This window comes from Coregonus lavaretus (assembly GCF_964263955.1).
Source record: "Coregonus lavaretus genome assembly, chromosome: 9".
Lineage (NCBI taxonomy): Eukaryota > Metazoa > Chordata > Actinopteri > Salmoniformes > Salmonidae > Coregonus > Coregonus lavaretus.
In genome coordinates this window covers 23678489-23691032 of record NC_139996.1, presented here as the reverse complement: position 1 = coordinate 23691032, position 12544 = coordinate 23678489, and the positions used below count along the sequence as shown (strand labels likewise).

Genomic DNA, 12544 nt, shown 5'->3' with positions numbered 1-12544 from the left:
CCCAACCCCCAATCCTGTTTGAATGAAAGGCTGCCATGAATCTTGATAAAGAAAAGACTGAAAAATACTCCCTTCCTCCCTCCCTCACCCAGCTCATCTACAAAGACCTTCCTACCTCCCTCCCTGTCTCCCTCCCTCCCTCCCAAAGTTTTCTGGTGAGGTGCCGAGAAGGAATGGCCCTCTCAGATGGGACTGGAAAATACCTCATCACAGGACTCAGCTTGTGTAACACATTACTTAGGGAGACAATATGCTTCTGAAACCATTATCTGTAATTTCATTTATTTATTAATTTAAGGCAACAACAAAAATTAAAACAATTTCATGTCTTGACTATTTTCCTTTTACCCTCTTTACTCTTACCATTATTGCTGAATAGAAACAATCAATACATCACTTTCTATAAATCATTATATGACTGTTACAAAATAACATGGTCCATTGGGTAGGGCTTGGTCCTGTTCACAACTCAAATCAATTTGATTAGGTCAAAGGTCACTTTCTCCTTTCAAATTAAGACTTGTTGTCTGTAGATCACATCACAAACAAAACACACACACACACACACCCTCTGTATGTGAATATTGAAAGACATGATGGAGTAAGACATAGTACTATGTGAAGTCAGTCATCAGGAGTCAGGACTGTGCTGTCTGTGCAGATTGTCTCGGGGTAATGAGGCGTAGTATTACAGAGAACGCTGACACTGCACAGAGAACTATTACATACAGGCCAAATACACTTTGATTTTCACCTAACATGTACTCTGCAGCTCTCACAAATTAATAATGTGTCAACCCTTCATCTGATGATGGATCTGACAAACACACACACACAAAGGGGGGAGGGGGGGGGTGGGGGGGGGTGGGGGGTTAGGTGAGGAAGAAGAAGAAGAGGAGAGGAGATGAGAGGTGAGTGCTAGGTTGTGTTTATACGTCAAGGAAGATTTTCGAGACACTTGTAATATATTTCCCTTTAGAGTATAAAACAGGAACACCCACCTTGTCCTGTACATTCTATGTTCCTCCTCTGATCTAAGTCCTGTCACCTGTCAACTTTTGTATTTTATTTTTGGGGGGTCAAGGCTGCTTGTCAAAACTAAATATACAGAAGAAATGAAAGTAAAGCACAGCGTGTCACATTCAGGATTTCATGTTCTATTCCTGACCTCTGCTGGGTTTTAGCAGGCACGCAGCCGCTACGCTTTCCTACCCACAGTCCTCTCTGAGCTAAGCTCACCAGCCAAATATCTGATTGGGTGTGAAAACTGAGCCTGACATAAATTGATTGCATGGAACTCATGCTCCTCAATTAAAATAGTTATTGTAGTTTTAAAAGTTCTTAAAGCAGAAAGATAGAGCCATCCATTTTGTTACACCACCAGCAGCCTTCTTCAAGGTCACTCCAATGTCAGCAGACATGAAGAGGAAAGGAGACTCTCTAGTGTTGCTGGTCTCCTGGACAGAGGCAGGAGGAGAGAGAGGAGTGGGAGGTGATTTGTCAGGGGGCGTGTCCCATTGAGGATCCGGATCCCTCTCCGTAGTCCCTGGGGTCTCGTCTCGGCTCAGGGAGTCTGATGGAACGAGACACACAAGAACATCATGGTGAGAAGAAAAGTGCACTCTCTCTCTCTCTCTTTCTCTCTCTCTCTCTCTCTCTCTCTCTCTCTCTCTCTCTCTCTCTCTCTCTCTCTCTCTCTCTCTCTCTCTCTCTCTCTCTCTCTCTCTCTCTCTCTCTCTCTCTCTCTCTCTCTCTCTCTCTCTCTCTCCAATCAAAAGTCTTCATTTTGAAATTTTGGATAGAAATATTTTATTCTACTTAGTGGCTGTCGAGTGACGCAGATAAAGGGATTGCCAAATTGGTGGAGCCTGTAGCAATCAGAGCGAGTGTAATAGATTCCATTCCACTGGGGACAGGCTGCACTAATCATATCCCCTAATTGGACAACCTTCTGAGGGTGATAGAATGACAGAACCTAGAGAGAAGGGAGAGGAAAAAGACAGACTTCTCCCCCTTCTTCTCTCATCCCTCCTCTTACCTCTCCCCGTCATCCCTGAGAGAAAAAAGACAATAAACAGACATTCTCCTCCTCACCTCTCATGTCTGCACACTTATCCTCCTCTTTTTCCCTCTATCTTTTCCTCCCTTCCTTCTACCCACTTCCTACTCTTCCTCCTCAAACGATCTCCCCACTCTGCTAACTGATCTTTCTCTGTACTTCTAACCATTCTCCTATCACTCTACTTCTCTCTTCTCACCCCCACATCCCCTCCCAAAGACCACATCTCTGCTGGTGCTCACTCTGTCTGAATCCAAAAATCCCTCTCCTCTCTCTCCTCTCCTCTCTTGTTGGGATCTCGTCAAAGAGCCTATCCTCTGTTCTCTCCTATTTTAACAACCCCTACAACCCATTCCTCTGTCCTTCCACCCTCTCGTCCTCCCTCCTGCTCCCTCTCTTCCTCCCTCCCGCCCCCCTTCCTGCTCCCTCTCTTCCTCCCTCTCCTGCTCCCTCTCTTCCTCCCTCTCCTGCTCCATCTCTTCCTCCCTCTCCTACTCCCTCTCTTCCTCCCTCTCCTGCTCCCTCTCTTCCTCCCTCTCCTGCTCCCTCTCTTCCTCCCTCTCCTGCTCCCTCTCTTCCTCCCTCTCCTGCTCCCTCTCTTCCTCCCTCTCCTGTTCCCTCTCTTCCTCCCTCTCCTGCTCCCTCTCTTCCTCCCTCTCCTGTTCCCTCTCTTCCTCACTCTCGTCCTCCCTCTCATCCTCCCTCTCCTGCTCCCTTTCTTCCTTCCTCTCCTGCTCCATCTCTTCCTCCCTCTCCTGTTCCCTCTCTTCCTCCCTCTCCTGCTCCATCTCTTCCTCCCTCTCGTCCTCCCTCTCCCTCTCTTCCTCCCTCTCTTCCTCCCTCTCCTGCTCCCTCTCGTCCTCCCTCTCCATCTCTTCCTCCCTCTCCTGCTCCATCTCTTCCTCCCCCACCTGCTCCCATCCTGCTCCCCAGCCTTAGACTGAGGTGCTGTCTCAGGCAGCAGAGCACCACATCCATTAACCAGGAGCAGGCATGCAGCTATCCCTGAGCCCTACTAAGCCCACCTCTGTGTGTGCGTGTGTGTCTTTGTTTTGCTCTGCAGTGTGTGTATGTGTGTGTGCATGTGTGTATGCTCTACAGTGTTTGTGTATGCTCTGTTATGTGTGTGTGTGTGTGTGTGTGTGTGTGTGTGTGTGTGTGTGTGTGTGTGTGTGTGTGTGTGTGTGTGCGTGTGTGTGTGTGTGTGTATGCATGCTCTGCTATGTGTGTCCCTGAGCTCTACTGAGCTCACCTGCCTGACACACTTCTCTTCTGGCTGCAGATATAAAGAGCCGCTTCCTCTGGTTCTGCACCTCAACAGACCTCTCAACTAACAAAGAGCAGACACGCAAGAAAACACACACGCGCACACACACACACACACACACACACACACACACACACACACACACACACACACACACACACACACCATTCCCCCATGCCTGACATGAGGGGGAGAAGCTGTGTTAAGGGAGAAACTCGGAAAGGCTTTTTTGTGTTAGGCAACTTCATCTTTCATCTCCAGTCAACCAAAAAGTATCCCTGCTGTTTGATATCAAAATGTAATTACAAATATATTTACATGGCTCTCCTACGGTGATAAATGAACTATTTATATTGCAATTGTCCTGGCTCAGCCCTAGGACACATGGATGTAACAAGTTATAAAGTATATGCCAACCGACCCGCAGGAGAGAGGCCATTTTGTCTAGAGAGAGAGAGAGAGAGAGAGAGAGAGAGAGAGAGAGAGAGAGAGAGAGAGAGAGAGAGAGAGAGAGAGAGAGAGAGAGAGAGATGTCAGAATAACGAGATAAATATTCCCTATAAGGTTAGAATACCTGTTTCTTTTTACCTGTCTCGCTCTCTTTCTCTGCAAATGCACATACGCACTTCCCCATCACCTCTCTGTCACTCTCTCTTTCTCTCCACCTCTCTCCACCACCTCTCCCTCTCTCCCTCCGCTCTGCCCTGGTTAGACCAGTGGGGTTGTGGGGAAGTGCTATCTTAATGAGGACTTTCCGGGTTCTTACCAGCCATTTCTTATTCATGGACTTTAGTGTAGTCCATGCATTATTGATCACCACCAATAATTTCCTCCTCCCCTTGCTTGTGACCGTGGCCCAAGGATAGGGGGCACGCTGTGCTGAAAAGCCCACTGCGGGGCTTACTGCAGAGTCTGGGGTTGGGACAGTCCTGGGGCTCCTGGGTGATGGATGGAGAGATGGGGTCTAAATGGATGGGATCGGATGTGTATCGTGTGTATGTGAGAGAAAAAGTTGTGAGAGAGTTCTGTGGGTGGAAAAATGTGCTGAAAGTGTCGAAAACATCTCCAAATCGTACTAATATCCACTGACTGGGTAAATTGGAAATGCCTAGCCAGTCTCCCCTAAAATGAAACCATCGCTCATTTTGGAAAACTTTAGGTGCCCCGCGAGGAACCAGAGGGTAGGATCAAACACTGTGTTGCCGACACACATTTCTCTCTCTGTTCTTTTTCTGGTGTCGTTGCTGAGGTCTATAGAGACAGACAGAGGGAAGGAGGGAGGGAGAGAATGGCAGAGAGGGAGGAGGGGAGCGAGCTGTGCCCTGATTGAGTTTGAATTCCCTGCTCTTGCCCTAGAAACCGCAGGGCTTCTAAGTCATCATCCGGAAATGCGCCCATCACGCTCCAGCCTTTCCGCCTCAATCTAGCCTTATTGCTCCGTGGATAATCAGAATGTGGTACTTCGGATGGGCTTAATGGGACGGGGGAAACAGGGATGGTGGTGGGGGGAGGGGGGAGATTTGAGACTGTGGCAGTGCCAGCTAGTGAACACTGCAGAGCTGCCTCCAAAACAAGATTCATGATGAAAAATGCTAACCTGTGTGAGGGAACAGAGATGCAGAGGAGAGGCACTCATGGCAGTCATCTGTGGGGTAAATAAATATCTTCATTTGCATTTCCAAACAGCGGTGACGCCGACTGGACCTACTCCATAACATTAGGCAGGGAGAGAGAGGCCCATTTCTCAGGGGACCCAAGGGCCCGCGAGGATAGGGGCCGTAATGAGAGAGGATCCTTAACGGTTATTGATAGGGCCCCCAGGACAGCCTCTTACCCTAGCTCTCCAGTAAGCAGTGCACTCTGCCGCTACTTAAAGTAAAACTATAGCTTCTCCGGGATGAATTAATATCGCAAACAGCTCTGAGACATGGACCAATCGATAAGGAGAGGGGGAGTGATAGAGGGAAGGAAGGAGAAAGGGAGAGAGAGAGAATGAGCGAAAGTATGAGTGATGAAGAATGAATGCGGGTTAGCAAGAGAACAAGAAAAGAAAGATAGAAAAAGAGAGAACAAACACGAAAGCGAGAGTTAGTCCACCCACATAATAAAATACTACAGTTTACTATAGAATACTACAGTACTTACTATAAAATTCTGTAGTAAACTGTAGTATGCTGTAGAATACTATACTACACACTGTAGTATCCCCCGATCATGTGTAGTACTTAGTATATAATTTTGTAGGATACTGTAGTAAATACTACAGAAATGTCCACAAAAACACTACAGTCCGCAAAACACTACATTTTTTAAACTATAGTAAATACTACAGTTTCAATTTGCATATACCCTGCCCATTCCCCTCCCCATATCCCAATTTGTGCCACCCGTAAGTGAGAAACCTACATGCCAGGTATTGACCATATTGTGTTCCCTGTTTTTAGAAAAAGAACAAAAGCCCTGAACTCTCCATTCAGAACCCAGTCCTACCTAAAGGCTATGGAACATTTGCTCTTTTAGTCTTTCTCCATGTCACGATCGTCGGGAAGAGAGGACCAAGGCGCAGCGTGGAATGCGAACATATTTTATTTAAATAATGATCACACGAACAAAACGATAACGTGACGTCCCTGGTTACATACACAAACCAACACGGAACAAGAAACCACACCAAATGAATGCCTAACGGCTACCTAAGTATGGCTCCCAATCAGAGATAACGAGCAACAGCCGTCTCTGATTGGGAGCCACCCTGGCCAACATAGAAATACAAAACTAGACTATCACCCTAGCACACAAAACACAAAGAAACAACACACCCTGGCTCAGAGTCCCAGAGCCAGGGCGTGACACTCCAGTAGGTTTCCTCAAGGAGAAAACACTCCACTTCTACATCAAAGATAATAAAACACTTTAGTAAATACAGTAATGTCCCCAAAAACACTACATTAAATACTATAGTATACTACAGTCCACAAAAACAATACAGTAAAAACTACAGTAAATACTATCAGCACTGCATATTTTGCTACGAAGAGACAGAATCATTAGATCACTTGTTTTGGTGCTGCCCTTATATAGCTTGTTTCTGGTCGCAGGTTCAGGAATGGCTGAATAATTTCAACATTTAACTGGAGCTAACTCTTCAAATTGTACTCCTGGGTGAGTCTTAATCCATAATATAAAAATGCTCTAAGAACATTTTTTTAATCTTTAATTTACAATCTGTAGAAACTATGAGAATAGAAAGGTTCAGAACTTTTATAAAACATCACAGCACAGTTGAAAAACATATGGCAATTAGAAATCAAAATGGGATGGTCTTCAGAGATAGATGGGAGGGGTTGATGGTAGCTGAATGGTGGGACTAAAAACAACAACAAAAAAGATGACTATTGTAAAATATACTGTGTAAGTAAAATGTACAGTGCATTCGGAAAGTATTCAGACCCAATGACTTTTTCCACATTTTGTTACGTTACAGCTTTATTCTAAAATGGATTTAATGTTTTTTTCCCCCTCATTAATCTAGACACAATACCCGATAATGACAGAGCAAAAACTGTTTTTTAGAAACGTTAGCAAATTAAAATAAAAAAAGTACTTTGTTGAAGGACCTTTGGCAGCGATTACAGCCTTGAGTCTTCTTGGGTATGACGCTACAAGCTTGGCACACCTGTATTTGGGGAGTTCCTCCCATTCTTCTCTGCAGATCCTCTCAAGCTTGGTCAGGTTAGATGGGGAGTGTCAATGCACAGCTATTTTCAGGTCTCTCCAGAGATGTTTGATCGGGTTCAAGTCCGGGCTCTGGCTGGGCCACTTAAGGACATTCAGAGACTTGTCCCGAAGCCACTCCTGCGTTGTCTTGGCTGTGTGCTTAGGGTCGTTGTCCTGTTGGAAGGTGAACCTTCACCCCAGTCTGAGGTCCTGAACGCTCTGGAGCAGGTTTTCATCATGGACTATTTTGTGTATGTCCATTACATGAAATCCAAATAAAAATCAATTTAAATTACAACAAATGCAACAAAATAGGAAAAACGCCACGGGGATGAATACTTTTGCAAGGTACTGTAAGTGTTGTTGTCCATTAGTTTACTCCAATTAGGGGAGGGTTGGTAGGGTTAGGGGAAAACAATAAAGAAGGAAAACATATTAACAAATATATATTTAAAATAATATACCTGTATATATTTACAAAAAATATATATGGAGGATTGGAAATGATGCAGACAATTACATTGATGGAAGCCACAATTTGTCTGCAATATTAAAGCTGATCTACCCCCTAAAAATAAATAAATATAAATACTATAGTGTCTCGTACTACAGTCCACAAAAACACTACAATAAATACTACAGTATACTACAGTCCGCAAAAACACTACAGTAATTACTATAGTATATGTGTTTTTTACTACAGTATTTATGCTATAGTAAACTGTAAATACTACAGTATACTGCTGTAAATTCTACAGTATACTGCAGTAAATACTTTGCGGACTTCAGCAACACTATAGTATTCTTTCAATTGAGCAGACGGCGATCCCTTGTGGAAAACGGAAGCAGGAGTTTGATGGGTAAGTTGACATATCACAGCGAATGCTCCACTGGGTCTAATTGGCCATTGTCCTGCAGGACACTCCATCTCTATTTTCCTCTCTCAGTCTCTCTCTCTTCATTTGTCTGTCTCTCTTTTCCTCTCTTTTCCTCTCTCTTCCTCTCTCCATAACAATCGCTCTCTCTCTTCTGGTTAATGTCAGTAGATCAGTCCTCCACCATTCATCCGACAGCTGTTCTGTGGAAAATGTGTAATTTAGAAATGGCCCCTGCTCATCCACCTGTCCCTGGGAGACCCTGTGCCAGCCCCCAGCACTTTGTACTGCAATCATCCTGCCACGGAGAACCTCAGCTGGGGATGAAGTGTGATGAGAGGGAATGCTGAGTGGAAGGAGGGGATGGAGGGAGGGAACGGAGGGACGTAGGGAATGAGGGAGAGAGAGATATGGAAAGGTGGAGAGGAAGATAAAAAAAAGATCAGTGCTTCACATGAAGCCTGAGGAGGAAATGGATTCTCTGTCAGAGTGATTCAGAGGAAGCAGGAGGAACTGCTATTATGTAAATTGGAGATGTGTGTGTGTGTGTGTGTGTGTGTGTGTGTGTGTGTCTCTGTCAGTGTGTAGCGTTTCATAGGTTGAAAGGGAAGAGAGGATTTTGTAAATGTATGCTTTCACCACAGCGCCTCTAGATAAGAGCTGTGAATAGCTATTCAATAAGCTGATTGAGAGTGGATCTTTCTACATACAGCTGTTATTGATGTTGGAGTGTCTATTATAAACTGCAGCAGCTTGCTGAGGCAACCTTCCCCGACCTGACAGGGAGTGAACGCCTGCCGGCCAGTCCATTCACTCATCATCATCTCACTCTTCACTTCACAGCAGCCACCACACACACACAACCACACACACCCACACGCACCCCCACGCACCCACACGCACACACACAACCACACCCACCAAAATAGAGACAAAGACAGGACAGATGGTCTAATAAAGCTGTGAAACAAAGCCGCAGAGGGAAAAAAGACATGAGTAGAGGTACTATTCCATGATAAAGGAGATACCAGCGCAAACCATTCAAAGCGTTGCTTGACATAATTCCCAGAACATTCTTTTTAACAATTCCTTTGATAAAGCTATCTGAAGACTGAGTTGCAGTAGAGAGAAAGAGAAAACAAAAAGCTGTCTAGCCACCAATCACATCCTGAATCTACAGGGAGTCTCAGAATCATGACCCTATGCAACAGCAGTGACTAGGGTCTGCTTTCAACGACGGGCTCCTTTGGCAACTTCGATAAGAGTAAAAAAAAATTCTGGGGTGGGTCCTCTTCAGACAGACAACTCTCCCAACAAATCACGAGGCAGACATGCCAGAACATTGCGATTTGAAACCAAAGTTTGCAGGCAAAACCTTTAGTGGTTTTAGTGAAGGTTGTTGATGCAAACTAGCCACTTGCAAAATGCAGTCATTAAATGACTAGGGTTGGAGCGAAAACCTGTGGGAGACAACCCGGATGTCTAGAGAGATTAGGGGGAGCCTGTCATGTGATGTACACATACTGTACATGTATACCAATCTATTTACTAGCCATGTTATCACAGCTATATACAGTGCCCTCCACAATTATTGGCACCCCTGTTTAAGATGTGGTCGAGGACTTTCAAAAATTCTCCTTTTTTTTTTAAACAACATAGAACCCAAATGCAAAAAAAGAGAAAAATCCAACCTTTTATTTAAGTACATTACTTTGGTGTAAAAAAAAAAAAATCACACATTTAGAAAAAAAAAAACTTGAAATCATGTGTCCCACAATTATTGGCACCCCTGATGTTAATACTTTGTACAACCCCCTTTTGCCAACAAGACAGCACTTAATCTCCTCCTATAACATTTCACAAGATTGGAGAACACAGAGAGAGGGATCTTTGACCATTCTTCTTTGCACAATCTTTCTAGATCATCCAGTGTCCTGGGTCCTCTCTTATGCACTCTCCTCTTAAGCTCGCCCCACAGGTTTTCGATTGGGTTGAGGTCTGGGGACTGAGATGGCCATGGGAGGACCTTGAGTTTGTGACTGCTGAACCATTTTTGTGTAGATTTTGCCACATGTTTTGGATCATTATCCTGCTGAAAGACCCAATGACGACCCATCTTCAGCTTTCTGGCAGAGGCCATCAGGTTTTTATTTAAAATGTCCTGGTAGTTCAAAGCGTTCATAATGCCATGCACCCTAACAAGGTTCCCAGGGCCTTTGGAAGAGAAACAGGCCCACAGCATCACAGATCCTCCACCATACTTCACGGTGGGCATGAGGTGCTTTTCGGCATACTCATCTTTTGTTTTACGCCAGACCCACTTAGAGTGTTTGTTGCCAAAAAGCTCAATCTTAGTCTCATCTGACCAAAGCACACGATCCCAGTTGAAGTCCCAGTGCCGCTTAGCAAACTCCAGACATTTACGTTTGTGAGTGTTAGTGAGAAAATGCTTTTTCCTTGCATGCCTCCCAAACAGCTTGTTGGCATGTAGAGAGCGTCTGATGGTTGTTTTGGAGACTTTGTGACCCCAAGATGCCACTCTTTGATGCAATTCTGTGACAGTGAGCTTAGGACTTTTTTTTACTTCTCTTACCATCCTCCTCACTGTGCGTTGTGGCAAGATAAACTTGGGACCTCTTCCAGCCTTGTTTGTCACTGTTCCAGTTGTTTTAAACTTCTTAATGATTCCTCTGACTGTAGATACGGGCAAGTTAAGGCGAGTGGCTATTTTCTTGTAGCCATTGCCTGACTTATGAAGGTCGACACAAATCTGCCTTACTTGAATGGTGTGTTCTCTTGTCTTTGCCATGTTGACAAATGGGTAAGAGAATTAGGCCTCTGTGTCACGTCATATTTATACCCCAGGGAAACAGGAAGTCATGAATTACTAATTAAAAGTTCCTAGATACCCTGACCAACTTTAGCAACTACAGAAAAATATATTTAAAAAAAAATCAATTACAATTTTCAGCGGAATTGTTAGGGGTGCCAATAATTGTGGGACACATGATTTCAAGTTTTTTTTTTTCTAAATGTGTGATTTTTTTTTTTACCACCAAAGTAATGTACTTAAATAAAAGGTTGGATTTTTCTCTTTTTTTGCATTTGGGTTCTATGTTGTTTAAAAAAAAGGAGAATTTTTGGAAGTCCTCGACCACATCTTAAACAGGGGTGCCAATAATAGTGGAGGGCACTGTGGATACTGCATTCCCTCTCATACATACATGTATACAGTACTGTACTGTCAATGGTGACTGAAGTATATTCCCTTGCAGGGCCAGGGGATCATCTTCTCATAGGAAAATAATGCACCTATGATTACACTGGCACTGTGCGTGAAATATATACTTTTTTCGCTAAGGGTAGAGAGATAGTATTCACCAATGGGAGATGTGTGATGCTACAGGCAGAGAAGCGGAGGGAGCTCAGTGCAGTAGGGTAAGAATCCATCTCATTAGCTTACTGATCCACAGCCTCCAGCTGCCCTGATTCCAGCTCATGTTCATGCATGCCTTATGTAAAAATGTACATTATGAAATTCACTGGATAATACCACTCACTTGCCCAAGAAGAAATCCATGCAATCTACCTACCATGTGTAGCATACATTAGCCTGAATATGCCTCTGTGTGCTACCGGCTCTGAACCACAACGCTGGAACACACAAGGTCAGTGATGTGGAATTAAATCAAGCGTTGTTGATGTTCATCCAATCTGAATAATCATTGAGGAGATAGATTGTGTGTGTTCGTATCAGTGTTACAGCTGGTGTTATCCACTGTTATCCACCAAGAGCCAATTTCCCGTGCGCATCGACAACGTACGCACCTGCCTTAATCGTTTACAGGAATTAACAAAGAGACATTCTGATAAGAGCATTAATCATGGTAAAGAGTCAATCTGACATGGGCTCATTTAGTTCTTTATCAATCACTGTTGCCACAGGGGCAATTGAGGAATTAATTGAGGAGAGTTGCATCGAGAAATGCTGCCGCCTGCATAGGGCAAATAAATAAAATCACTCATTAATTAGTAATGTGAAATAAAATTGGGGCTAAACAGAAAGATACAAAGCGGCCTAGTGGCTCGGCGCTCCAGGGAGGGATGTTCGTGTAGCCTGGCGTCACGTGGTTGATAATTCATCCATAAAGCCATTCTTCACAGAGATGTAAATAGACGATAAACAATTAGAGTACATCCTGGGCTCAGTCTGCGCCTGCCTCCTATACCACCTCCAGAGTCGTTAAAGTCCTATTAGCCGTCATTAGTTTCTAAAGAGCATCCTATAGAAGAGAGGAGAGGGGGAGAGAGAAAAACAAACATAAAATGGAAGCCCATGTATAGAAATAGGAGGAGAAGGAGGAGAAAAAGGAGAGAGAGAGAGAGAGAGGAGAGAAAGCGCGAGAGAGAGAAGTCATCTATAATAATAATAATAATATGCCATTTAGCAGACGCTTTTATCCAAAGCGACTTACAGTCATGCGTGCATAATTTTTTTTTGTGTATGGGTGGTCCCGGGGATCGAACCCACTACCCTGGCGTTACAAGCACCGTGCTCTACCAGCTGAGCTACAGAGGACCACGTCCTCTCTATTAGAAGCTATGGAGCAGTCCTGAAAAGCAGAT

The 12544-nt window shown here is 44.3% G+C and overlaps 1 protein-coding gene across 4 annotated transcripts in view; it reads right to left on the bottom strand.

Annotated features, from left to right (window-relative positions):
• Positions 1–252: 252 nt before the first annotated feature.
• The window catches only part of LOC311135169 (tripartite motif-containing protein 44-like), a 119073-nt gene continuing 106781 nt past the window's right edge, over positions 253–12544 (bottom strand). For 3 of the 4 annotated variants that reach the window (XM_084169090.1, XM_084169087.1, XM_084169089.1), the window contains exon 6: positions 253–1573. In XM_084169090.1, coding sequence (XP_084025216.1) covers positions 1501–1573 — 73 coding nt within the window. In that variant the 3' untranslated portion in view covers positions 253–1500. The remainder of the gene's footprint in view (positions 1574–12544) is intronic. The other variant, XM_084169088.1, reaches the window with a different exon arrangement.